This window comes from Nerophis ophidion, linkage group LG21 (genome assembly GCF_033978795.1).
Source record: "Nerophis ophidion isolate RoL-2023_Sa linkage group LG21, RoL_Noph_v1.0, whole genome shotgun sequence".
Classification (NCBI taxonomy): domain Eukaryota; kingdom Metazoa; phylum Chordata; class Actinopteri; order Syngnathiformes; family Syngnathidae; genus Nerophis; species Nerophis ophidion.
The window spans coordinates 13,619,391-13,647,360 of NC_084631.1; the positions used below are offsets into that span (position 1 = coordinate 13,619,391).

A 27,970-nucleotide genomic window follows, 5' to 3' on the forward strand; every position below is an offset into this window, starting at 1 on the left:
GGATTGGCGACACTGTAGTGGTTGCCAATCAATAATGCATGAGAGGCAGTTTATAAATTAATTGGGATTAATTTTGATCATGATTGGGCATTTTTGATCAGAAAAGAAACACATTCCCCTCAAAGCAAATGGTAGCTACAAAAAAAAGCAGAAGCAAAATTACGCAATAAGTCAAAATAGTATTCTGCTTTAGGAGAAGTAGTAACTTACCAAAACGGTCATCTATTGTGGTTGTGTTTTAGTTGCAGTGTCCAACTGTTGTACAATTTAGTTGTTAACAGTGATAGTTTGGGTGGATAAAAAAAAAGGCTTGTTTCTTTATCCTTTATTAACAAACCATAATTACATTCATTGGCAAAAATAGCATTTAGCTAATGTAAACAGTCTGCATAAGAAAACTGTAACAAGTATCAAAAATGATCCTTCACAAACATTGCTATAAATGCCACTGATGAGCATTGATAGTATAAAATTATTCTTCCCATAGAAAAGACAACAGGGAATATACACAAGTACAACAGATACCCGAATATTAAAAACAGCAGCCTCGGAAACCCTACGCAATCTTTGGAATGTGTACAATAATTTAGTCCAATTTAATGGATAAAATGCGATTGTAATTGTTGATTAGCCACAAAATGCCACTTTTAAAATGACAAGAGCAACCCAATAAAGGAACACTAGGGCCACAGTGGAAAAAAATAATACATAATAGGATGAGAATAAAGTATTATCTTGGCAGGAATAAAGTTCTCACAAATTTGACGTCGTAACATGAGAACTCATGTGAGAATGTAATTCCTTGCCATCATGATTGTGTAATTCAGTTGAGACGAGCACAGTAGAGGCGTTTGTCACGTTACACTTACACGATATTGATCAAAATCATAATTTCATTCACAATCCCTAAGTAAGACAAAAACACATATGTTTTTTTTTTAATGCATTCTAAGTCGCAAAATATGGCAAGTAAGAAGTGGCTAACAATGCAGCTAATGGGAGTACACCATTCCGCCCATAAAGCCCCCTAAATAAACACTTAAAAATTGCCAACAATACTACATTTACATGTCGTGATTTGAATATTTCAAAGTATTAGCAATATTATTATTATAAGCACTAACACTAAGGAACTATTTTTAGCTCGTCCATGATCACATATCCTACAAAGTCAGACCTACACTGTTTTAATGTCCATTTCTCAGATGATATATTTGTTGATGATTGAAGTGCTGATATCAATCAAACCTACCCCCCCCCCCCACATCCCACCCCCTGATTGTAAATAATGTAAATAATTCATTGTATATACTCTGATGATTAACTAGTGTGATGACTGTATTATGCTGATAGTATATATGTGTACCATAAATTGATTAAAGTGGACCCCCGACTTAAACAAGTTGAAAAACTTATTCGGGTGTTACAATTTATGGTCAATTGGACGGAATATGTACTGTACTGTGCAATCTACTAATAAAAGTCTCAATCAATCAATCACAGTGAGCTAACTAACTTATGCAGCTACAGTATTCAATTAAGTTGTGGCTGCTGCATCGCCTCTGAGTTGGTGAAAGTTAATTCTAGAAAAGGTTGTGGCCATTAACCGAGAAGTTGGTCAACTTTGACATTTAGCTTATACCCAGGTAATAGCAAGAAAGACACAAAAAGACACTCATTTGTGGCACTTTTTTTTTCTTTTTTACCTGCATGAGGGTTATGATGAATTCTTAATCTAAACGGGAAGATGTAAATATCCCATCAGTTGGCATACCGGTAAGAGAAGACATTGTTCAGTATGTGATCATTTTATTATGTCCATAGTTTTTATTTCTTGTTAAGCACTAAGCAATACTGCTACATGATGCTTAGTGTTTTACTAAAGCTGGATCTCTTATGCGCACACAGCTTCTAGAACCTGTAGGTCATCCTCCGCATACGCAGGTTCAAAAACATAAAATTCTCGGTCATAATTTTTACTAAAATAATTGTTATTGGCTCTCATGAAGTCTGCAATGATTAGTGTTGTTGAAAGAAAGCGAATGATTTGATACAAAATACGTCAATATTACATGTTATTATGAATGAGCAGGTTACTACATTACATATATACTTTTAGCATGTAAGTATATTTAGACTGCTTTGAAGGCAAAATTGAGCAACTCACTCTCGAAGGCTCCATTTTTAGCTGGCTTTGGCTAATGTTTATTTACGCGTTAGAATGCATAAACAAAGAAAATAAATGTTTTTCTTCATAAAGGTTGTAAAGCAGGGGCGCTCACACTTTTTCTTCAGGTGAGCTACTTTTCAAATGACCAAGTCGAGGAGATCTAGCTCATTCCTATTTGTAATTTATATTTATTTATCTATGAAAGAGACATTTTTGTTAACAAGTTAATGGTGTTTAATGATAATACAAACATGTTTAACACACATAGATTCCTTTCTTTCATGAAGACAAGAATATAAGTTGGTGTATTTAATTCTAAAGACTTGCATTGATTGGAATTAGACAGTGGTGCTGATAAAGTCCGCATTTTCAAATGGAGGAAAAAAAAAAAGTCCTCCTTTCTGTCCAATACCACATGAAAGTGGTTGGATTTGGCATCTCATTTGTCCAACTTGCATACTCGTTCTTAAACACTTTGTTATGAGAGTAGCATATGTGTGTGGCCCTTTAATGTCTGGCAGCAGGTGAGTGACGTCAGTGAGTGTGCGGGTGGGCAAGCAAGTGAGAAAGCGGTCGCTAAGGGCGGGGGAGAAATACATTGGCATCAAACTCCGTAGCTTGCTAGCTTGTGCACGCTAGCTTTCTGAGACTCTTATTTTGTTAGCACAGGCAGGATGAAACAGGTATTTTATGGTGAAGACAGGAACTGTGCAGTCGGTCTTTAGAGTTTTGACAGTAGGTATGGAGTCTCTAGAAATAAAATGTGTTTCTCTGCGTCCGACCTGTTAGTGATTTTTTTCTTAAATATGAGCTCGCAGCAGCCAGCGTCATCCCACAAGATCCTCGGGTGCCGAGAATGTCAAACAACTGACGAAAGTGAAGTCTTGGTACGATTGATGATTGCTCATTTTTATGTATATTTTTTAATGCCTGGCTTGACTGACACACCCTCCTAGATCGACCAGTCGATCGCGATCGACGTAATGCCCACCCTTGTTGTAAAGGATAGGGAACATTTTAAAAATGAGTTAAGTTCCCTTTTAGGTTTTTCTAACAAAACAAAAAAAACTTGTAAAACATTCACTTTTCACAACCATATGCTACTACTGTTTTATCGCAATTGATATGATTATGACTTTTTCAGGAAAAAAATTTACTTTGTCCTTATATAATCACCAAGTTGTACTGAAGAAAATACGTGTTCATTTTTATATCAGGACAACTTTGTTCGTGTAATTTCACAAAAACATGCATTTGTTCTTGTAATATTATGGTATTCTTGTGTAACACAACTTTATTCTACAATGATTATGACGTTTTTTTTCTATAGAAATCACAACTTTATTGTAATATTTTAGTTCTAATTTACTTAATGCCTCTTTATTTTTCAAATATTTGACTATTATTACGACTTTATTCAGATTCTAAAACTTTTACTTTAATTTTGTTCTAATTTGTTTTACCCAAGAAAATACACCTTTATTTGTGTAATAACTTTGTTCTTGTAATTTCACAAAAATATTACGGTATTTTCGTGTAACATAACTTTATTCTACTAAGAAAACAACTTTTTCTATAGAAATTACAACTTTAGTCTAATGATTTAGTTATAATTTACTGAGTGTATCTTATTTTTTTTCTAATTTTAGACTATTACAACTTTATTCAAATTCTAAAAACCTGCAAATAACATAGTTTTACTCAAGAAAATACGTCTTTATTTTCATAAAACAACTTTTTTCTTGTAATTTCACTGAAGCATGCATTCATTCTTGTAATATTACTGTATTCTTGTGTAACACAACTGTATTCTACTAAGATTATGTCTTTTTTCTATAGAAATTACAACTTTATTTGATCCAATTGAGTTATAATTTACTAAATGTATCTTTATTAGATTAAGAATACCACTTTATTAAAACTCTAAGTTTTTCACTGTGGCCTTAATACTCCCTTGTCCCCAACAGAAGGCACATTAGGTGAATAGGTTTCCCCACATCCCACAGGAACAACAAATCATTGAATATATTCCTGAATACATCCTGGTAAACTAAGTGCTTTTTCATGTAACATCATGGAACGAAGACACTATTGCCGCTTGTCACACAACGACAAGTAGTCTTTGTTTCGCTTCACTATGAGAACATCATCATATCTGCATGGACTTGTAGGAACTTGACTGATTTGCAAATTTCCAGAACAAATAAAACCTGATGGAGCTGGTGAGGATTCCCGGCAGGTTTGGCACCTGAAATGCACACACGCACATTATGATGATAATTTAATAAAAACGGTGCTTTCGGATATAAATACAGTGGAACCCATTCATGTTGATGCCAGTCAGCCAGTCCAAAGGGCGTTGACATAACCAAACTATAGCCATTGCTTGCATATTTGGCCAGAGACATGAATAAAATGATTGATAACAGAGGTGCAAAGATGCGTCGACAATACAATTTGTTGCATAAAAATTCATTTGCGGACAACACCTGTGTTTTTACAGACACAAGCGAGGGAGCATGGCCACTTGTAACAACATCGACGTAAGTAGGACAGACTTTAGCGGGTTCCACTGTGATACTGAGTTAAATGGTAAAAGTGGGTCATACCAAAATGTAGTAGTCATTCAGCTGTAGACCGTACAAGAACCAGGACGTGGAGGTAAAGAAGGTGGCCACTGTCAAAGAGAAAGACAGGCACTGGATGTTCCCACTACGGAGGATGGCCACCTGATCAGGACACAAACACAATTAATACGCACTTTAACGGCCTCAAACACAAACATGAATGTTTGCCAACACATCATTAAGTAGTAAGTAAATGCAGCAGTCTCCGAGGGGGTAGGACCCATACAGAGAGAGGGAATAACAGGAAGACACAGATGAGGAGAAGAATGGCAGGAAACCCACTGGCGTGTTCCTGAGCCATGAGATAGATTTAGTGAAAAAGACAAACAGGATCATAGACGAAGACAACAGGAAAGAAGATATGTCTTTAATGGGAGCCATGCTAACCTGACTGATCTCTGTTGAATATAAATACACACATTGGAGCACTTACTGTACTAACAATATTTTACAATTAGTACTTACTGTACTAACAATTATTACAGTGGAGTAGAATCACCTTGCATTAAGGCTGGGCGATATGGCTGAAAACTGTATCACAATAAAATGTCATGTATATCAGTCAATATCAGTTTTAATTATTGATATTTTTTATGACTTATCGAAAATAAGGAGCAGGAGAAAAATATATGAAATGGAAACATTTTTTTCCCCCAGATGTAACCTTCCTCTGAATATAATCTCCTCAGCAATCAAGGCAGAAAGGAAAGGAAATGTCAACCCAACAATGGAAAACACTCAATCAATAAATACAACAAATTATATTGAACACTTTACAATAACCTCTTAAAATGAAGGTGAAAAAATAAAGAATGCATGAGAAATACTTAATAAAGTAACAAAATGCAACTTCTCTCAAAATTTTGTGAGTTTGATTGAATTGTATCTGCATGATTGAACACAATCTGTATTAGTTAACAACTGCAGATCTGATTCTCTTAGGCTAACCTTCAGAGTCCCTCAGGGGTCAATATTAGGACCCGCTTTTATTTAGCCTCTATATTAATGATTTCTCCACTGTTTGTCCTGAAGCTGAATGCTTAATGTATGCAGATGACACAGTGTTCTTCCTTCATGGTCACACCAAAGACATTGTTGCTGCTAAACGCACTAAAACAGGGGTCTCAAACTCAATTTACCTGGGGGCCACTGGATGCATAAACTGGGTGAGGCTGGGCCGCAAGAAAAGATTTCTTAAAAAAATATAACATGCACTTTCTAATGAATTCACCTTCTATGAATGGCTTTCCCGCCCTAGCAACATACTTGCCAATCCTCACGATTTATCCGGGAGACTCCTGAATTTCAGTGCACCTCCCGACAAGCTACCGGTGCAACCATTCTTTCAAATGTTTCCCAATTTTCACCCATTATTAAGGGCTGCCGTGACTGCACTGCCTTTTTAACGTCCTCTACAACAGTGATTCTCAACTTTTTTTCAGTGATGTACCCCCTGTGAACATTTTTTCAATTCAAGTACCCCCTAATCAGAGCAAACCGTTTTGGTTGGAAAAAAAGAGATAAAGAAGTAAAATACAGCACTATGTCATCAGTTTCTGATTTATTAAATTGTATAACAGTGCAAAATATTGCTCATTTGTAGTGGTCTTTCTTGAACTATTTGGAAAAAAAAGATATACAAATAACTAAAAAATAAACAAGTTATTCAATTGTAAATAAAGATTTCTACACATAGAAGTAATCATCAACTTAAAGTGCCCTCTTTGGGGATTGTAATAGAGATCCATCTGGATTCATGAACTTAATTCTAAACATTTCTTCACAAAAAATAAATCTTTAACATCAATATTTACGGAACATGTCCACAAAAAGTCTGGCTGTCAACACTGAATGTTAAATCGTTGTATTATTTTTCCACAGTTTATGAACTTACATTCATACTTCATTGAAGTATTATTCAATAAACATATGTATAAAGGATTTATGAATTGCTGCTGTTTTTTTAATATGTTTTTAATCAATCTCACTTGTCCCTTGGCATACCTTCAAGTACCTCCAGGGGTCCGCGCACCCTCATAAGAAGACTACTGCTCCACTACATGTCATCGCGCACGCTTGTATATCACACAACCAATGTGCCGGCTCTGTAACGTGTTGTGTGAGACTTGTGCAGAACAACGTCAGTGGCTGCAAGACGTACTTCTTCAACAGCCATACACATCACACTAAGGGTGGCCGTAAAAAAACTTTTAACACTGTTACAAATATGAGCCACACTGTGAACCCACACCAAACAAGAATGACAAACCCTTTTTGGGAGAATTTCCGCACTCTAACACAACTTAAACATAAGAGAACAAATACCCAGAACACCTTGCAGGGCTACAATATACAACACCTCAACCGACGCAAGTAGAGAGGGTGGGGCTGTGGGGGGTCGGTGGTAGCAGGGGTGTGTATATTGTAGCCCGGAAGAGTTAGGTCTGCATGGGATTCTGGGTAATTGCTCTGGCGTGTTTATGTTGTGTTACGATGCGGATGTTCAACTAGGTTCAACTACTAGGTTCAAATCCCACCTAGTACCAACCTCGTCACGTCCGTTGTGTCCTGAGCAAGACACGTCACCCTTGCTCCTGATGGGTGCTGGTTGGCGCCTTGCATGGCAGCTCCCTCCATCAGTGTGTGAATGTGTGTGTGAATGGGTAAATGTGGAAGTAGTGTCAAAGCGCTTTGAGTACCTTGAAGGTAGAAAAGCGCTATACAAGTACAACCCATTTATCATTGATGTTCTCCTGAAATGTGTTTGTCATTCTTGTTTGGTGTGGGTTCACAGTCTGGCACATATTTGTAACACTGTTAAAAGTTTTACGCCCACCCTTAGTGTGACGTGTGTAGCTGTTGATCAAATACATCTTGCAAAAACACACGTGCATGATTGAATGTTGAATGTTGCATGGCCAGATGCAACATTCAACTGGGCTTGCACGCTGTCAATTCAGGATGTAGGGGGCGCTAAAGGCAGTGCTATCATGGCACTCCCTGATTATTGTTGATCTGGTAAAAATTGACAGGAGCTTCGAGAGAATTGGTGCCCTGAAATTCAGGGGTCTCCCGGGAAAATTGGGGACGTTGGCAAATATGACGCTGTCAAGCTCCGTTCATATTAAACTGGCGGGCCGCACCAACATTAAATTGTCATATCAAAGCGCGGGCCGCATAACAACGTCTCGCGGGCCGCAATTGGCCCGCGGGCCGCATGTTTGAGTTCCCTGTACTAAAACAATGTCCTTTGTTACAAATTGGTTGCAGGAGTGCTGTCTGTAGTTAAACCTTTCTAAAACTGAAGGCATGTATCTAAAACAAAAAAAAGTATAATCTGACCCCCACATACATAATAATGGAGAAAGAATACAAATTGTCAGCCAATATTAATATATTGGGTTAATAACAGATCCAGAGCATTCCTTTAAAGCCCGTATTGGCAAATTGTGTAAAATAATCAAGTTTAATCTCGCAAATATTCGTGCAATTCGAAATGAAATGTCAACTGAAGCTGCAAAATTGTATTTGCATTCGATTTTTTTCAGCCACTTCAACTATTGCCTTACCAGCAGGTCTCAGGCTGGTCAGACTTAAAAAAACAAAACATTGGACATCTTGTACAAACAAGCAATTCAAAACCTAGGCATTATCATCACTATGCCATTCTAAAAATATATTGTATTTCAACCTGGGACAGTCTTCACACATTTGCAGACTTAAAACTGACCTAGAACTGTAAGTATTTTAAACAAAATCAGTGCAGAGGAGGAACCAGGAGGCATGCATTGCCTTGCAGGACTGCTTTGAGACTACAGCCTGGGAAGTACTCGGTAAGCCCCACGGGACAGATATTGACAGCATCACAGACTGCATCACAGATTACATACATTTCTGTGAGGACTCCATCATCCGTACAAAAACTGTCCATTGTTACCCAAATAACAAGCCCTGGATCACCAGCCAGCTAAAGGTGCTGCTGAATAAAAAGAAGCTAGCCTTCAGATGCGGTGACCGGGACGAGTTGAGGAGGATACAGTGGCAGCTTAAAGTCCAGCTGCAAAAAGGGAAAGATGCCTACAGGAGGAATAAAGAGGCTAAACTCCAACAGAACAACACTCGTGATGTGTGGAAATGCATGAAAGCCTTCACAGGCTTCAACAACAAAGCCAAACTGCTGGATGGGGGTATAGACAGAGCCAACGAGCTGAATTTGTTCTTCAATAGACCCCGAAAGGGAATAAGCGGTAGAAAATGGATGGATGGATGGATAGATTTAGCAATGCACCCCTTACTGGCCCACCCCCCACTACTCCTGTACTCACACCTCCCATGAACATCTCTACACGAACTCCTTCTCTGATACTTTGCATCCTTTCCACTTTGTCCTGACTATGATTCATTTGAAAAAATCCTAAAAACTGCCAAACTGTCAAGGTGACTTTTCCTGTTTCATCTACAATTGCATCACTCTCTGCAGCACTCACTTTCACTTTCTCTTCTCACTCCATGCAAAGAATCAACTTCTAGACATGATGTTTTAACCAAACATGATAGTTGATACGGTTACCTGATTGGCTGTTAGCCAATGATCACTTCCTGTGTGGCTCAGTTACCAGAGAGTGAGTGCCTCTGTTAGTGCAAACCACGCAAAAAAAATGATTGAACGTTTTTTTCAAACTTATTTTTTATTGATATCAATTACATGTCTATCGCGATATTGATATTGTTTTGATATCCAGCTGTATAATCACTCCCTATACAGCAATATATAATATCCGTCTATTACCTGACTCCTTCTATGTCAGCTACTTCTCTTTGTTTTCAATGTCTATATGCTATCTTCTGCTGGATTTACTCTCAATTTTATGCTGGGGCTGCCACATATACTGAAATAGTGTACATGGTAATTGGTATATATTGTATATATGTTATAGACATAATATATCTGTCTATGTAATAAACTGTACACATATTAAGTATATATTGTATATATTCGCAGATATATTTTATATTGCTATATGTAGTCTATTTATACCTGCATTGTCCTTTCCATCCTTACAATCTCCATCATTGTAACTGAGCTACTGTGTTTAACAATTTCCATTGTGGATCATTAAAGTTTGTCTAAGTGTAAGTTTTATCAGCCCAGTCCTAATGTTGGCCAATTTATCAAATCCAAAATGCTGTAAGCTTAAAAAAAGGGAACCTATTCTCCTTATGTTAGTGGACAAAGTTACTAGTAAATGTGAAAGCATTGGCTAAAGTTAGGCCATCTTTACATTAAGTCGTTTAACCCTTTAAACCAGGGTTGCTCACACTTTTTCTGCAGGCGAGCTACTTTTCAATTGACCAAGTCAAGAAGATCTACCTCATTCATATTGATAATTCATATTTATTTATTTATGAAAGAGACATTTTTGTTAACAAGTTAATGGTGTTTAATGCTAATACAAGCATGTTTAACACATATGGATTCCTTTCTATCATGAAGACAATAATTTAACTTGGTGTATTACCTGATTCTGATGACTTGCATTGATTGGAATCAGACAGTGGTGCTGATAACATCCGCATTTTCAAATGGAGGAGAGAAAAAGTCCTCCTTTCTGTCCAATACCACATGAAAGTGGTATTGGAGAAATTGGCATTTGGCAATTTGGCATCTCATTTGTCCAACTTGCATACCGGTACTCGTTTTTAAACACTTTGTTATGAGAGTAGCATATGTGTGTGTGGCCCTTTAATGTGTAGCAGCAGGTGAGTGACGTCAGTGAGTGTGTGGGCAAGAGAGGCGAGGGAGCGGTCGCTGAGGGCGGGGGAGAAATACATTGGCATCAAACTCCGTAGTTTGCTAGCTTGTGCACGCTAGCTTTCTGAGACTCTTATTCGTTAGCACAGGCAGGATGAAGCAGGTCTTTTATGGTGAAGACAGGAACTGTGCAGTCGGTCTTCAGAGTTTTGACAGCAGGTACGGCCCAAGAGACTGTTGAAATAAAAAGTGTTGCTCTGTCCTGTCAGTGATTTTTTTCTTAGAGCTCGCAGCAGCCAGCGTCATCTCACAAGATCCTCGGGTGCCAAGAATATCAAACAACTGATAAAAGTGAAGTCTTGGTGAAGAATGATGATCGCTCATTTTTATGTCAATTTTTTTAATGCCTGGCTTGCGATCGAGTAACACACCCTCCGCGATCGACCGGTAGCTCGCAATCGACGTAATGCCCATCCCTGCCTTAAACGAATAATTATTTAGCCTAAGCCCCGTTTCAGCCACACAAAACCAGCGTTTTAGGTCCCCCTTCTCGGACAAATTTTTACATGGGTAAGTGAGCCGTGTAATTCTTAAATCTCCGGCTCTTAGCTTGGTATGGACTCATTGATCGTTTACAAAGAGAGGAAGTGACGCCAGAAAGACCAAGCCCACACAGGAAGTGACATCAGAAAAGAGCCAGCTTCATAATAAAACGGTTTCGTAACTCAGAGGTAACTACTGGAAACATGAAGGCGAGTCATCCAGACATGCCGTGTTTCTCCTTCCTCCACATGTACTGACGCTTGTAGAAATCACAAATGAATACCTTAATAGAAAGAGACTGCAGTTCTTTCGGATACAACACTTCTCAGACGGCAAGAGAACTTTCCATTGTACGACTTGGTCAGCTTTGTTTCTACTTTGCGATGTGATAAAAAAAGGTAACGTGTGCTTTGTATTACCTGGCCAACGAGGAAAACAGCGAATGCATTTGGACTGGCAAAGCAGACTATCAGTTATTTTCCGCCATTTATGTCGCAGACTCGACGTCTAGGTCCAGAGTATATAGTTATCAAAAACGAATGGGCAATGAAGGTGAAGGCTAAAGAGTAAAGAGTGTCCTAGTTTGATTGATTTGTTTACGTGTCTAATAAAGATTTGATTAATTTATGATGTCTTAGGTGTGATTCACTACAATAGGGCCCTTTAGCAAACTGGATTCCAGTGAATTGAAATACCACAACACTGGATATTGTTCAGATAAATTACATTTAAGAACTTGCACACAAAGCAACACTGGAGATGACAATGACGTGTGCATTTTCCGCGCATGCGTATTAGGTCGCATGGCGCCGGCGGACGGAGGGGGCAGGCGGTCTTAAACGGTGACATCGTTGATAAGGTTAGGTATGAATTACCCTGAAAAACATTATCCTGCTTAATGTAAACAAGGCCATAGTTTCAATTGTGTTGACAACCGCATATGGAAACACGAGTCAGCTAGTCCGAGAGCAGTCAGCATAAACGGGCTTCACAATATTTTGCATCTGTGGTGTTACTTTTACCAGGATATTCAAGGTGAGGCCTATTTTTTTTTGTGGGCATTTTGTGTTTTCTTTTTAACACAGACTCATTTATGAACACTTCCAACTTTGCCAGCCAAGCCACGCAACCTGGTTAATGTTGTCATGCCCACACACTTTCATCAAAGATGGTGGATGATCTGCAATCACACGCTCAAATCTCAGACAAAAGAAGCACTTCTTCCTTTCCCGATGCGTAAAATATTTTGCAACGATCCTAAGAGGGGTATAAACTACTTTACCCAAGGCTACATTCTTTAAAATTTGTGTTTCGGAAGGCATAAATTGTGATGTGCTTGTTGATGTAAGGTGCTAGCCGTCAATGCAGAAAAATCAGCCACCACTTAGAGAACACATTCAAATTGGGGCCTCGTTTATTAAGCCTGCGTATGCACAAAAACCTGGCGTACGCCCTTTTTCACGGCAAAGTTGGTAAGTATAGATCGATCGATAGATAGCGCTTTATTGTCATTGCACTTAAAAAGTACAACGAAGTTACAAACCCCATTTCCATATGAGTTGGGAAATTGTGTTAGATGTAAATATAAACGGAATATAATGATTTGCAATTCCTTTTCAACCCATATTTAATTGAATGCACTACAAAGACAAGATATTTGATGTTCAAACTCGTAAACTTTATTTTTTTTGCAAATAATAATTATCTTAGAATTTCATGGCTGCAACACGTGCCGAAGTAGTTGGGAAAGGGCATGTTCACCACTGTGTTACATCACCTTTTCTTTTAACAACACTCAAACGTTTGGGAACTGAGGAAACTAATTGCTGAAGCTTTGAAAGTGGAATTCTTTATCATCCTTGCTTGATGTACAGCTTAACTTTTTCAACAGTCCGGGGTCTTGTTGTCGTATTTTACGCTTCATAGTGCGCCACACATTTTCGATGGGAGAAATGTCTGGACTGCAGGCGGGCCAGGAAAGTACCCGTACTCTTTTACTACGAAGCCACGCTGTTGTAACACATTGCTTGGCATTGTTTTGCTGAAATAATCAGGGGCGTCCATGATAACGTTGTTTGGATGACAATATATGTTGCCCCAAAACCTGTATGGACCATTCAGCATTAATGGTGCCTTCACAGATGTGTAAGTTACCCATGCTTTGGGCACTAATACACCCCCATCCGATCACAGATGCTGGCTTTTGAACTAGCGCCTATAACAATCCGGATGGTTATTTTCCTCTTTGTTCCGGAGGTCACCACGTCCACAGTTTCCAAATATAATTTGAAATGTGGACTCGTCAGACCACAGAACACTTTTCCACTTTGCATCAGTCCATCTTAGATGAGCTCGGGCCCAGCGAAGCCAGCGGCGTTCCTTGTTGTTGTTGATAAATGGCTTTTGCTTTGCACTTACAGATGTAGCGACCAACTGTAGTTACTGACAGCGGTTTTATGAAGTGTTCCTGAGCCCATGTGGTGATATCCTTTACACACTGATGTTGGTTTTTGATGCAGTACCGCCTGAGGGATTAAAGGTCTGTAACATCATCGCTTACGTGCAGTGATTTCTCCAGATTCTCTGAACCTTTTCATGATTTTACGGACCGTAGATGGTAAAATCCCTAAATTCCCTGCAATAGCTTGTTGAGAAATGTTGTTTTAAAACTGTTCGATAATTTGCTTACAAATTGGTGATCCTCGCCCCATCCTTGTTTGTGAATTACTTAACATTTCATGGAAGCTGCTTTTATACCCAATCACGGCACCCACCTGTTCCCAATTAGCCTGGACACCTGTGGGATGTTCCAAATAAGTGTTTGATGAGCATTCCTCAACTTAATCAGTATTTATTGCCACCTTTCCCAACTTCTTTGTCACGTGTTGCTGGCATCAAATTCTAAAGTTAATGATTATTTGCAAAAAAAAAGTTAATCAGTTTTAACATCAAATATGTTGTCTTTGTAACATATTCAACTGAATATGGGTTGAAAATGATTTGCAAATCATTGTATTCCGTTTATATTTACATCTAACACAATTTCCCAACTCATATGGAAACGGGGTTTGTACATTATAAGCACATCCGGGGTCAAGAGCAGCAGACGTTGTACAGGAACATCATAAAAGGTGGGAAAAGGTGGACGAGGATCTGGGGGCCTCAGTTTGGGGCCACGAAAAGAAAACGCGATTGCCCCGATCAGCACATATACACGTTAAGACACAGAAACTACAAGACTTGCAATTGGAAAGGGTGGGGCGAGGGGGGGGGGGGGGGGGGGATTCAGTGTCAATGATGCTGCCCTTCTGGTGCTGCTCCAGCCAGCCGTCGCACCTCAAGAGGTTAAGAGATGGCAAAGGTGTGAGGTGGGGTCGGGGTATGTATGCATATCTGCGGGTGGCAGTTCATTGTCCATGCTGTGTTATGTCTAAAGGCATGGAGTCACTTTGAAGGTACGGCCAACACAGTTCAACTCCCCAGGTTTTGGAGAAGAAGAGGGGGGGATTCAGAGCAGCTATTCCAGTGCTTGTCTCTCTGGGATGTTTACGGCACGGCCTGGCCAAAGCCATTTGCAAGGGATTCGAATCGTAGATACGGATTGTTGTTTTCCAGGTGCACAGACACGTTCCAATGGTTTGTCTGATCTTAATCTTCTATTTTGGCTTTTATGTTAATCAATCTTTGCATTTCAGAAAGTCTTTCCATGACGTTATCTTATTTGCCATTTCAAGATCATCACAGTCTGTGTACCCACAGCTCTACGCATACTGTCCATTGCGACGGGCAGCCTTTGGGCTTCTGGAACAGCTGCCATCTTCCTTCGAATTTGTCAATACACCAAAGCAATGCTCAGTCTAATCAGTCGAAGCCCTGTGATCACGCTTCCAAATAGATACACATTTTCAATGTCCTCAACAGGAAGCACTGACAGGCACAGGACCCGCCATTTTTCCCACGAGTCCTTCATGTAGCCGGCAGCAAATGTTCTGTCAGGACAGGCAGGTTCCCCCAAACCTCTGCTGCACGTCGAGAAGATCTTTTTAAATAATTTCATAATCCAGTTTATCAATGCCATAATTAGATTTCGCAGATTTCGGTTTATCAACAGTGAACTGAACATGAAAATGTGCGGTGCTTCATGCTAAACTCATGGGTCATGTGCACACATTTCTACAGGCTGTGGGTACTTGGATAATTGAAATATGAGTTCCATATTTAAATAAGGGCGTGGTGAGGTGCTGTCAAATCAAAGACTATTGGGATGTAAAAAGAAATTACTTGGATTAATGTGTGCGCATGTTTAATACATATGAAACTGTTAGTGTGTACGACGTTTTCTGCATTTGAGTGTATACCATTTTTTCAACAGGAAATCCACACAACTCCTAATACATGAGGTCCCTGGCCTTTTCAACAAACGAACGCAGGTATAATCTTTAAGCGACATAATGCTGCAACTTTGGGAATTCCTGAACGTTAACTTATCTTTCAATTCTTGAACTAACCTTCAAACAAATACCCTCGTACTTGCTGGTGCTCTTTTTTTGTTTTGTTTTCGGCTTTAGAAATTGAGTAGACTCTTCTAATCTCTCCTGATATCGTATATCCACATTACACGGGCTCCATGCACACCTAAGATTTTTTTTTTTCCTGGAATAAAGAGCAATTCTAATTTTCACAATCTGTCTCAATGCTTATGCCTTAATGTTTGCGGAAAATCATGGTAGATTTGTTTTATTATGAGGGCACTGTGAATTTCCTGCAATCTGATTGGTCGAAATACGCAGAATGATAGACAGCCCAGAAGCATGTGTTGTCTCACCGGAGGAAATTAAAATCTTTTGACATCAATGAAGATACTGTACATTACTAGGTATGAAAAGGGTCTTTTCTCTATTCTCTTCAAGCTGCTTCGAGTAAATGTTCCTTACCAGGTCGGTGAGTGGTGACAGATACACGCTGATGGTGGCCACGCTGCAGATGAGGCCGAGCTGGTTGAGCTGCTTGTCGCCAGGTGGAAGAATCTTGGAGATGTACAACCAAGTGCTGGTAACCAACACTGCTCCTCCTACGATTCGGGACACCACCCGCCTCTAAGAAAACATGGAAGAGGAAACAGCCATGAGACACGAAAACGAACACATCAACTAAAGCATGATAACATCAGTACTGTTGACCTTTTGTTCCGTGTATGTCAAGTATGTCAAGATGTACAAAAGGTGCAGGAAAGCTCCAATCAGGTTGACCACAATAAGTGTACGGTCACTCTTCAGTGTTCCATAGTATAGCCAGCCCAGGTTGCTATGGAAACAAAAAGCAGACAAAATGATGACCAAACAAATACATCGGTTGATTAAAAGTGGATGGGTATGTAGACAAAGCGCTGTCACTTAACATGTCCTGTGTTTTTTGTCTTATGAGGACAACAATTTCAGAAAACTCTTATAACTCTAATATTTTGGCTTGAGATTTAAATGTTTGACCCTGCTTTGATTTTTATTTTATTTTCATGTCGTCGTCATATGGAAAAGTGGACAAAGTACTAAAAGAGTACATAGAAATCCCTCTTTAAGACAGGGGTCCCCAAACTTTTTGACAATTTGGACAGGGGCCGGGCTGTATGCATATATATGTATACAGCATTTCTAGCATGCATTAATTGACGCAATGACACGTTATTGATGGGAAAATGCATTTTCCCTCCAATGGGCTCACCACCCATAGCAGGGGCCATAGAGGTCGGGTGCAACGTGAGCTGGGCGGCAGCCGAAGGCAGGGCACTTTGCGGTCCGATCCTCGGCTACATAAGCTCGCTCTTCAGACGTGGAACGTCACCTCACTGGGGGGAAAGGAGCCTGAGTTAGTGCGCGAAGTAGAGAAATTCCGGCTGGATGTAGTCGGACTCACTTCGACGCACAGCAAGGGCTCTGGAACCACTTCTCTTGAAAAGGGCTAGACTCTCTTCCACTCTGGCGTTGCCGGCAGTGAGAGGCGACGGGCTGGGGTGGCAATTCTCGTTTCCCCCCGGCTCAAAGCCTGCACGTTGGAGTTCAACCCAGTGGACGAAAGGGTAGCCTCCCTCCACCTTCGGGTGGGGGGACGGGTCCTGACTGTTGTTTGCGCTTACGCACCAAACAACAGTTCAGAGTACCCACCCTTTTTGGGTACAATCGAGGGAGTACTGGAGAGTGCTCCCTCGGGTGATTCCCTTGTTCTGCTGGGGGACTTCAACGCTCATGTTGGTAACGACAGTGAAACCTGGAGAGGCGTGATTGGGAAGAATGGCCGCCCGGATCTGAACCCGAGTGGTGTTTTGTTATTGGACTTCTGTGCTCGTCACAGTTTGTCCATAACAAACACCATGTTCAAACATAAGGGTGTCCATATGTGCACTTGGCACCAGGACACCCTAGGTCGCAGTTCCATGATCGACTTTGTAGTTGTGTCATCAGATTTGCGGCGTCATGTTTTGGACACTCGGGTGAAGAGAGGGGCGGAGCTTTCTACCGATCACCACCTGGTGGTGAGTTGGCTGCGATGGTGGGGGAGGATGCCGGACAGACCTGGCAGGCCCAAACGCATTGTGAGGGTTTGCTGGGAACGTCTGGCAGAGAGTCTCCTGTCAGAGAAAGTTTCAATTCCCACCTCCGGAGGAACTTTGAACATGTCACGAGGGAGGTGCGGGACATTGAGTCCGAGTGGACCATGTTCCGCACCTCTATTGTCGAGGCGGCTGATCGGAGCTGTGGCCGCAAGGTAGTTGGTGCTTGTCGTGGCGGTAATCCTAGAACCCGGTGGTGGACACCAGCGGTCAGGGATGCCGTCAAGCTGAAGAAGGAGTCCTATCGGGTTCTTTTGGCTCATGGGACTCCAGAGGCAGTGGACAGGTACCGACAGGCCAAGCGGTGTGCAGCTTCAGCGGTCGCAGAGGCAAAAACTCGGACATGGGAAGAGTTTGGGGAAGTCATGGAAAATGACTTCCGGATGGCTTCGAAGCGATTCTGGACCACCATCCGCCGCCTCAGGAAGGGGAAGCAGTGCACTGTCAATACCGTGTATGGTGCGGATGGTGTTCTGCTGACCTCAACTGCGGATGTTGTGGATAGGTGGAGGGAATACTTCGAAGACCTCCTCAATCCCACCAACACGTCTTCCTATGAGGAAGCAGTGCCTGGGGAATCCGTGGTGGACTCTCCTATTTCTGGGGCTGAGGTTGCTGAGGTAGTTAAAAAGCTCCTCGGTGGCAAGGCCCCAGGGGTGGATGAGATCCGCTCGGAGTTCCTTAAGGCTCTGGATGCTGTGGGGCTGTCTTGGTTGACAAGACTCTGCAGCATCGCGTGGACATCGGGGGCGGTACCTCTGGATTGGCAGACCGGGATGGTAGTCCCTCTCTTTAAGAAGGGGGACCGGAGGGTGTGTTCCAACTATCGTGGGATCACACTCCTTAGCCTTCCCGGTAAGGTTTATTCAGGTGTACTGGAGAGGAGGCTACGCCGGATAGTCGAACCTCGGATTCAGGAGGAACAGTGTGGTTTTCGTCCTGGTCGTGGAACTGTGGACCAGCTCTATACTCTCGGCAGGGTTCTTGAGGGTGCATGGGAGTTTGCCCAACCAGTCTACATGTGCTTTGTGGACTTGGAGAAGGCATTCGACCGTGTCCCTCGGGAAGTCCTGTGGGGAGTGCTCAGAGAGTATGGGGTATCGGACTGTCTTATTGTGGCAGTCCGATCCCTGTACGATCAGTGTCAGAGCTTGGTCCGCATTGCTGGCAGTAAGTCGGACACGTTTCCAGTGAGGGTTGGACTCCGCCAAGGCTGCCCTTTGTCACCGATTTTGTTCATAACTTTTATGGACAGAATTTCTAGGCGCAGTCAAGGCATTGAGGGGTTCCGGTTTGGTGGCCGCGGGATTAGGTCTCTGCTTTTTGCAGACGATGTGGTCCTGTTGGCTTCATCTGGCCGGGATCTTCAGCTCTCACTGGATCGGTTCGCAGCAGAGTGTGAAGCGGCCGCAATGAGAATCAGCACCTCCAAATCCGAGTCCATGGTTCTCTCCCGGAAAAGGGTGGAGTGCCATCTCCGGGTTGGGGAGGAGACCCTGCCCCAAGTGGAGGGGTTCAAGTACCTAGGAGTCTTGTTCATGAGTGGGGGAAGCGTGGATCGTGAGATCGACAGGCGGATCGGTGCGGCGTCTTCAGTAATGCGGACGTTGTACCGATCCGTTGTGGTGAAGAAGGAGCTGAGCCGGAAGGCAAAGCTCTCAATTTACCGGTCGATCTACGTTCCCATCCTCACCTATGGTCATGAGTTTTGGGTCATGACCGAAAGGATAAGATCACGGGTACAAGCGGCCGAAATGAGTTTCCTCCGCCGTGTGGCGGGGCTCTCCCTTAGAGATAGGGTGAGAAGCTCTGCCATCCGGGAGGAACTCAAAGTAAAGCCGCTGCTCCTCCACATCGAGAGGAGCCAGATGAGGTGGTTCGGGCATCTGGTCAGGATGCCACCCGAACGCCTCCCGAGGGAGGTGTTTAGGGCACGTCCAACCGGTAGGAAGCCACGGGGAAGACTCAGGACACGTTGGGAAGACTATGTCTCCCGGCTGGCCTGGGAACGCCTCGGGATCCCCCGGGAAGAGCTAGACGAAGTGGCTGGGGAGAGGGAAGTCTGTGCTTCCCTGCTTAGGCTGCTGCCCCCGCGACCAGACCTCGGATAAGCGGAAGAAGATGGATGGATGGATGGATGGATGGACCTCCATGGTTCCCGTCTGTAAAAGGTAAAAGTGTGGAGTGCTAACTCCGGGTCGGGGAGGAGATCTCACCCCAAGTGGAGGAGTTCAAGTACCTCGGAGTCTTGTTCATGAGTGAGGGAAGAGTGGATCGTGAGATCGACAAGCGGATCGGTATGGCCTCTTCAATAATGCGGACACCGTATCGATCTGTTGTGGTGAAGAAGGAGCTGAGCCAGGAGGCAAAGCTCTCAATTTACCGGTCGATCTACGTTCCCATCCTCAGTTATGGTCATGAGCTTTGGGTTATGACGGAAAGGACAAGATCACGGGTACAAGCGGCCGAAATGAGTTTCCTCCGCCGGGTGGTGAGGCTCTCCCTTAGAGATAGGGTGAGAAGCTCTGTCATCCGGGGGGAGCTCAAAGTAAAGCCGCTGCTCCTCCACATCGAGAGGAGACAGATGAGGTGGTTTGGGGATCTGGTCAGGATGCCACCCGAACGCCTCTCTAGGGGGGTGTTTTGCGCACGTCTGACCCGTGGGAAGACCATGTCTCCCGGCTGGCCTGGGAACGCCTCGGGATCCCCCGGGAAGAGCTGAACGAAGTGGCCGGGAAGAGGGAAGTCTGGGCTTCCCTGCTTAGGCTCCTGCCCCCGTGACCTGACCTTGGATAAGCGGAGGAAGATGGATGGATGGATGGATGGATGGTGTCGATGCATGGAACGAGTTTGGAACACATACAATCACAGCTCTTTTAACAGTATGTGTGAGCAATAGTGATGAGCGGATCGATACTGGACAAACAATAACGACGATACCAGATCTTTATGCTCTAATATCGACTCTCAAATAAAATATTGCTCCCTTTGATACTTATTTCAGATTATGTATATCATTAACGAGAAAACGGTTTGAAGCAAGTCTATTCAACTGTCGCCCCGCAGGCCACATCAGGCCCACCAAAGCCTTTCATTTGGCCCTCTGAACATCACCCAAATAGGCTTGATGAAACCGTTCAAACTAAGTTTGCTCATGTATGCAGTACTCCCACCATCTCACAGGGGGTAACAGCAAGGAATATGTGTGACAATGAAGCAGCAGTTTGGTAAATAGACTGAAAGAAAAATCAAAAGAAATTGCAAAAATCTGACTTTTAAAGGTGACTAAACAACAAAGTATGAATGTTCTGCCCCGACAAGTGCTCGGGTCCTTGTTTCCTGTCAGACCTTTTGTAATATTTATTTTATATGTACATTTTTAGTCTGACAAACCTAAATGAAGGAAGAAGTATAAAGAACTCAAACTGAAGAAGGAAAACATTTCAAAATAAGGAACATCAATCCTCAACAAAACTTCTGGAGGTTCTATTTCTTCATGCTTTTAACGAGTTACACATGCTAAAAAAGAGTAGCGAGGGCAGAATAATGTATTTATTGACAGTGTGGTGTCAAAGCCGATATGTTTACTTTGCAATTAAGTAAATGCAGGCTCAAAGGAATATAACCTTCGGAGCGATGAAAAGAGACGACTTATAGCTGTGAAAGGTGCCAGAACAAAATGTCCTCTACAATGTGTGAAGTTACGCGCACGCGTCATCATACTGCGACGTTTTTGCATGATACTTCCGCCCGAAATGTATAATTGCAATTTAGTAAACTAAACCGGCCGTATTGGCATGTGTTGCAATGTTAAGATTTCATCATTGATATATAAACTATCAGACTGCGTGGTCGGTAGTAGCGGGTTTCAGTAGGCCTTTAATATCTGCTTACTTTCTCTTTTAACATGTTCTAACTACACTTTTGTTAAAATCTAATAACTACTTGGTCTTCTGTTGTTTGATACTTTACATTAGTTTTGGATGATACCACAAATTTGGGTATCAATCCAATACCAGGTAGTTACAGGATCATACATTGTTCATATTCAAAGTCCTAATGTGTCCAGGGACATATTTCCTGAGTTTATAAACATAATATACATTTTAAAAAAAAACAAGAAGATGTCAAAAAATGTTGATGTAATCACAGTAGTATCGACGCTCCTTTACTTAGTATCATTATGTTAGGTGTAGGGTTGGGCGATATACCAATATACTCGATATGTCACAGGTTTGTCTCTGTGCGATATAGAAAATGACTATATCGTGATATTCGAGTATACGTTCTCAAGCAGTTGCTTTTAGATGTTGGAATTACACTATAGGCTCTTCCCACTCTTTCTTGTGTCTCCTTCTCACAGACAGCAAGCACATCTTTTCACACACGTCACATACTGTCACGTCATACGTCACATACGTATATGCCCTCGCCCAGCAGAGAGGTAGCAGCATGGGTAATGTTAGCTGTGTTGCGAGTGGTAATATGAGAGAAAGAAGGTGCCAATCTGGTAACAAATGAAGGAAGAATTAATTCCCAAGAAAAACAACACGAGGTCCATAGTCTGGCGTTGGTTTGGCTTCATGTGGGAATATGTCGAACAGACAACCGTAATTTTTCAAGTGTGGGGCAAAAGTGTTGCTACAAAAAGTAGCATTACTGCTAATATGTAGCATTATCGACCCCAAAAGGGAATAAGCGGTAAAAAATGGATGGATGGATTTGAAAAGTCACCTGCCAGAGAATGAAGACTGCTTACTCCGCATGTCAACATCTCCATTCGGTGCCACACCAACAAAGTGCCGAGGCAACCATTTCCACATCAATACCGTCAACAACATCAAAAATAGTGAACAACATAAGGAGATAACGTCCGCAGTAACCCACCGCATACACTATTTGATTTCTTAGTATGCAGCTCATTTTTATTTAACAGTTATTGAAATATCTTGTGTGACATCATGCACAAAAGTGCACTTTATTTGTTTTAAAATATTGTAATGGCGTTCTGTACAAAAAGTACACTCTAATTTAGTGTTGTTTTGATATTTCATCTTAGTGACATCATGACCAAAAGTGCACTCATAGCTTGTTTTAAAATGTGTCTGACAATCTTGCACTTTCTGTTTTGAAATGACATGAATGTTTGTGCCACTGCTTAATAACTGTTTAATAAATACAGTTTTGGTCAATTGACTAATTTGTGATTTCCCTTTCTGCGTGAAAGTTTAAAATGAGCATATATTAATGCAGTATGAACAAAAAATTTTAACACATAGAATCATCATACTGTTGTGATTATATGCATCAAGTGTTCGTTCAAGGCTAAGGCAAAATATCGAGATAAATATATCGTGTCGTGATATGGCCTAAAAATATTGAGATATTAAAAAAGGCCATTTGGCCCAGCCCTAGTTAGGTGTACAACCACCAATGGCGTTTGTTTACATTTTAGTGGGGAACTTATACTTTTTAGAGGCGGTAAATTACTGACTATGATTCAGTAGTATCGCGGTACTATACTAATACTGGTATACCGCACAACCCTATAAAGGAGTATAAAGTATTCAGTCGAACTTTGAAGGGGCGAAGCGGGCTGCTAAGTAGGACTCCGACCTGATAGTCTGAAGAGCAATGTGACTGGCAGGACAAGTGGAACGAAGGTAGAGCACATCAAAAATGTACCATTTACTTTGCTACATTCTGTAAAAGTAGTCAGTGACACGCCATTTGTGAAGTAATTTGTCTCAACCCGAGTAAACTGAATGCTAAGCTAACACTAACTTTAATGCGTTTATGTTGACGCCGTGAGATAAACACTGACATTCATTATTTATATATTGTTATTTAAAGCTGAAATGCACCATAAGACAGACATGCCCGTGTTTCTCCTCTTAGTACATGTACAGGCGATTTTGGAAATCACACATGAATACCTTGAGAGAAGGAAACGGGCGATTGCAGCTATTTGGGATACAACACATCTGAGATGGCAACATAGCAATGTTGAGCGACGGTTTTGAATAAGCCCTGGAAAAACGGCCCCCTGGTGTGATATGTTTGTTACCGAGTGTCTTGGGCCAGAGGAACGGCAAGACAACTTTCGAATGTCCAGGTTAGTCCAGGGATTTTACTTAGTGAAAGACTTTGTCCATTTGTCGAAGGAGAGACGACAATGCGGGCTCCCGTGGACAAGGGAAGACTACGAAAAATAGCGAATGCATTTGGACAGGCAATGCAGACTGTCAAGTTATTGTCCGCGATGTATGACGAGCTCAACGTATATTTTTGTACTCCATAACTATTGTACAGCCATGAAGAGGTTGTGGCCGTCAAGTATAACCGCCAATTTCAGCCTACAAGCACAGTGTCCTGTCGTTGATCGTTGTTCAAAATGTTCTTTATCACATTGTTTACTTTCAAACGTCCAATATAGATATGATTCATGTATGATGGCTCAGGTGTGGTTCACTACAATAGTCTAAGAGTTGCTGATGGTGAGGCAAGCAAGGTTTACTGTTAAAGGCCTACTGAAATGAAATTTTCTTATTTAAACGGGGATAGCAAGTCCATTCTATGTGTCATACTTGATCATTTCGCGATATTGCCCTATTTTTGCTGAAAGGATTTAGTAGAGAACATCGACGATAAAGTTTGCAACTTTTGGTCGCTAAGATAAAAGCCCTGCCTTTACCGGAAGTCGCAGACGATGACGTCACCCGTTGAGGGCTCCTCACATCCTCACATTGTTTTTAATGGGACCCTCGAACAAAAAGAGCTATCGGACCGAGAAAACAACAATTTCCCTATTAATTTGAGCGAGGATGAAAGTTTTGTGTTTGAGGATATTGATAGCGACGGACTAGAAAAAAAAAAAAAGAAAAAAAATTAAGTTAAAAAAAACGCGATTGCACTGGGACGGCTTCAGATGTTTTTAGACACATTTACTAGGATATTTCTGGGATATCCCTTATCTTTATATTGTGTTGCTAGTGTTTTAGTGAGTTTAATAGTACCTGATAGTCGGGAGGGTGTGTCCACGGGTGTCTTCAGGCCAGTGTCTGATGGAAGTCGACGGCAGCTGTATGGACGGCACAAGCTCAGCTGATCCCCGGTATGTGGCGACTTTTTACCACAATTTTCTCACTGAAAACTTCTGGTTGACATTTGGTCGGGATCCATGTTTGCTTGACCGCTCTGTTCCATAGGAAAGCTTCACCTCCGGGAATTTTAAACAAGAAATCACCGTGTGTTTGTGTGGCTAAAGGCTAAAGCTTCCCGACTAATTCTTTCTACTTTGACTTTTCCATTATTATTGAACAAATTGCAAAAGATTCAGCAACACAGATGTCCAAAATACTGTGTAATTATGCGGTTAAAGTAGACAACCTTTTAGCTGTGTGTGTGCGCAGTACTAATATTTCCTAACAGTCCGCGACGTCACGTGTACACGTCATCATTCCGCGACGTTTTCAACAAGAAACTCCCGGTAAATTTAAAATTGCAATTTAGTAAACTAAAAAGGCAGTATTGGCATGTGTTGCAATGTTAATATTTCATCATTGATATTTAAACTATCAGACTGTGAGGTCGGTAGTAGTGGATTTCAGTAGGCCTTTAAAAGAAATGTGGTAATAGGCTACATTGAAACAAGGTAAAAATAAATTTCCAGGTAAGAGGTGACTATGACGCATATATTTTTTCACGCATGCGTACGAGGTCGCATCGCGCTGGCAGACGTAGGGGGTCTTAAACGGTGGCATTGTTGTGTGTGAACACGGATAAGGTTAGGTGGGATTTACACTGGATAACCTTATACGGCATAGTGTAGAAGGGGCCTAAGCATCATGTCGCAGTATTGTCCTTCTGGATATCAAAGTTGACCAATTTCTCGGTTTATTGCCACATTCTTCTACTATCCAGGTGAGAGGTATGATTTATGAACTAGAATTAACTTCTACCAACTCAGGGGTGATAAAGCGGTTTATAAGTCAATATAGCAGCATAAGATAGTTAGCTCTGTGAGCAATGCCTCGCTAAAACAGTTTGTCGGTGTTAGCGCTTATAATAACAATATCCCTAATACTTGGTTAGTATTCAGGTCACGAGATGTAAATGGAGTAATGTCGGCATCTTTTAGAGGGCTTTATTGGCGGAATAGTTTAGTCCCATTGGCTGGATTGTCTCTTGCTGTGTTTTACAAATTAAATGCATTAATAAAAACATGAGTTATTGTCGTACATGGTATTGTGAATTTTAAAAAATTCTGAAAAAATGTAGTTCCTCTTTAAAACTGTTGCAGATAAGCCAGCAAACTCACTTTACACACGTGATGAGATAAGGCAGGAACTGGACATGGTCAGTGCTCATGGAGTTTCGCATCACCTTTACATCGATCCTAGAAGATCAAATGAAACACACACGCACACGCAGACGCACACACACACACACACACGCACGCACACACACACACACACACACACACACACACACACACACACACACACACACACACACACACACACACACACACACACACACACACACACACACACACACACACACACACACACACACACACACACAGAATAAGACAAGGTCGGCACATATATAATAGTAAATAGGCCATTACTGTTAACACTGCAGCTGATAACTATTCAAACCAGACAGTCTAGCTGCTCGCTAGTGTTACCATATCTCAATCAATCAATCAATCAATGTTTATTTTTATAGCCCTAAATCACAAATGTCTCAAAGGACTGTACAAACTATTACGACTACGACATCCTCGGAAGAACCCACAAAAGGGCAAGGAAAACTCACACCCAGTGGGCAGGGAGAATTCACATCCACAATCTAAGTTATTGTGTAGTAATATGGGGAAATAACAAAAAATAGGCTTCATTCATTAAAGGTGTTACACAAAAGATCAGTTATAATATTACATCATTTTGGATATAGAGAACGGGCAACACGGTGGTAGAGGGATTAGTGCATCTGCCTCACAATACGAAGGTCCTGAGTAGTCCTGGGTTCAATCCCGGGCTTGGGATCTTTCTGTGTGGAGTTGACATGTTCTCCCCGTGACTGTGTGGGTTCCCACCTCCAAAGACATGCACCTGGGGATAGGTTGATTGGCAACACTAAATTGGCCCTAGTGTGTGAATGTGAGTGTGAATGTTGTCTGTCTATCTGTGTTGGCCCTGCGATGAGATGGCGACTTGTCCAGGGTGTACACCGCCTTCCGCCTGAATGCAGCTGAGATAGGCTTCAGTGACCCCCCGCGGTAGAAAATGGATGGATATAGAGAACATACAAACCCTTTATTCATTGAATCAAAAATACTGAAATTCCACAACACGGTGAATCTGCAAACAGCTAAAATTATACACAAAGCAAACTATAATCTGCTACCCAGTAATATAGAACAATTATTCTCAATAAAAGAGGAGGACTACAATCTTAGAAAAAAATGTAATTTAAAACATTTGTACGCACGTACAACACTTAAGACCTTCAGTATATCAGTACGCGGAATTAACCTATGGAATGGATTAAGCAAAAACTCTTCAAACTTAAAGTGTTTACAAAGTACAAAGAAGAAGAACCATGATAAACATTCTGAATTTATTTAATCCATTTTCAAAAGAATCTTACTCATCTCACCATATGAAATATAACTTACTTCACCCATTATTGTTTATGTATTTATTTATTTTTATTGTTATTACTTATGGAATACATACTGTGAATAAATTGAGAACAGGAAGTGAACAAAAGTTTCAGCAACTGCTATGTAAAAGAAAAGGGACAGGATTACATAAACTCTGCTTCTTACTACTCCTTTTCGAACATGTTGAATAGAGAAACTGGAAATTGTGATGTACCATGTGGTATGCTTGCTTGCAGGTTCCAAATAAACTCAAACTCAACTCAAGTTTACATGTTGATCCGTCAAATGATTGTAGAATCAATACATTGTCTAAAATGAAGACATATATATGTCACAACCTGTTTAACAATACATGTAACACTTACAGTCCAGTCGAGAACATTCCGACTGTAAACACGATGCAGGCCCATGATAGTATCTCCAGTAAATCCATAAACAGGATGAAAGAAAAAATAAATTGATAGTGTAGTGAACGTGTCAGTGTGTAATTATAAAGCCAGCCGAGAGACTCGGATTGCACTTGAATTTAAAATGTTGACGTAGGACTATGCCCGCGGCGGGCTTCTCCTGTCGCCCCACTTCCGTGTTTGTAGCCAGTCGT

At 41.5% G+C, this 27,970-nt stretch overlaps 1 protein-coding gene across 2 annotated transcripts; it reads right to left on the reverse strand.

Moving 5' to 3' along the window:
* Nucleotides 1–310: 310 nt before the first annotated feature.
* slc50a1 (solute carrier family 50 member 1) lies at nt 311–27,970 on the reverse strand. Of its 2 annotated transcripts, XM_061881974.1 has the most exons (6): nt 27,735–27,970; nt 26,017–26,094; nt 16,273–16,396; nt 16,027–16,188; nt 4,780–4,899; nt 311–4,418 (listed from the first exon to the last, which is right to left on the reverse strand). In XM_061881974.1, the coding sequence occupies exons 1-6, from the start codon at nt 27,800–27,802 to the stop codon at nt 4,320–4,322; spliced, it is 651 nt and encodes a 216-aa protein (XP_061737958.1). In that variant the 5' UTR covers nt 27,803–27,970; the 3' UTR covers nt 311–4,319. The 2 variants fall into 2 exon arrangements, with proteins under 2 accessions (XP_061737958.1, XP_061737959.1); XM_061881975.1 differs by lacking the exon at nt 26,017–26,094.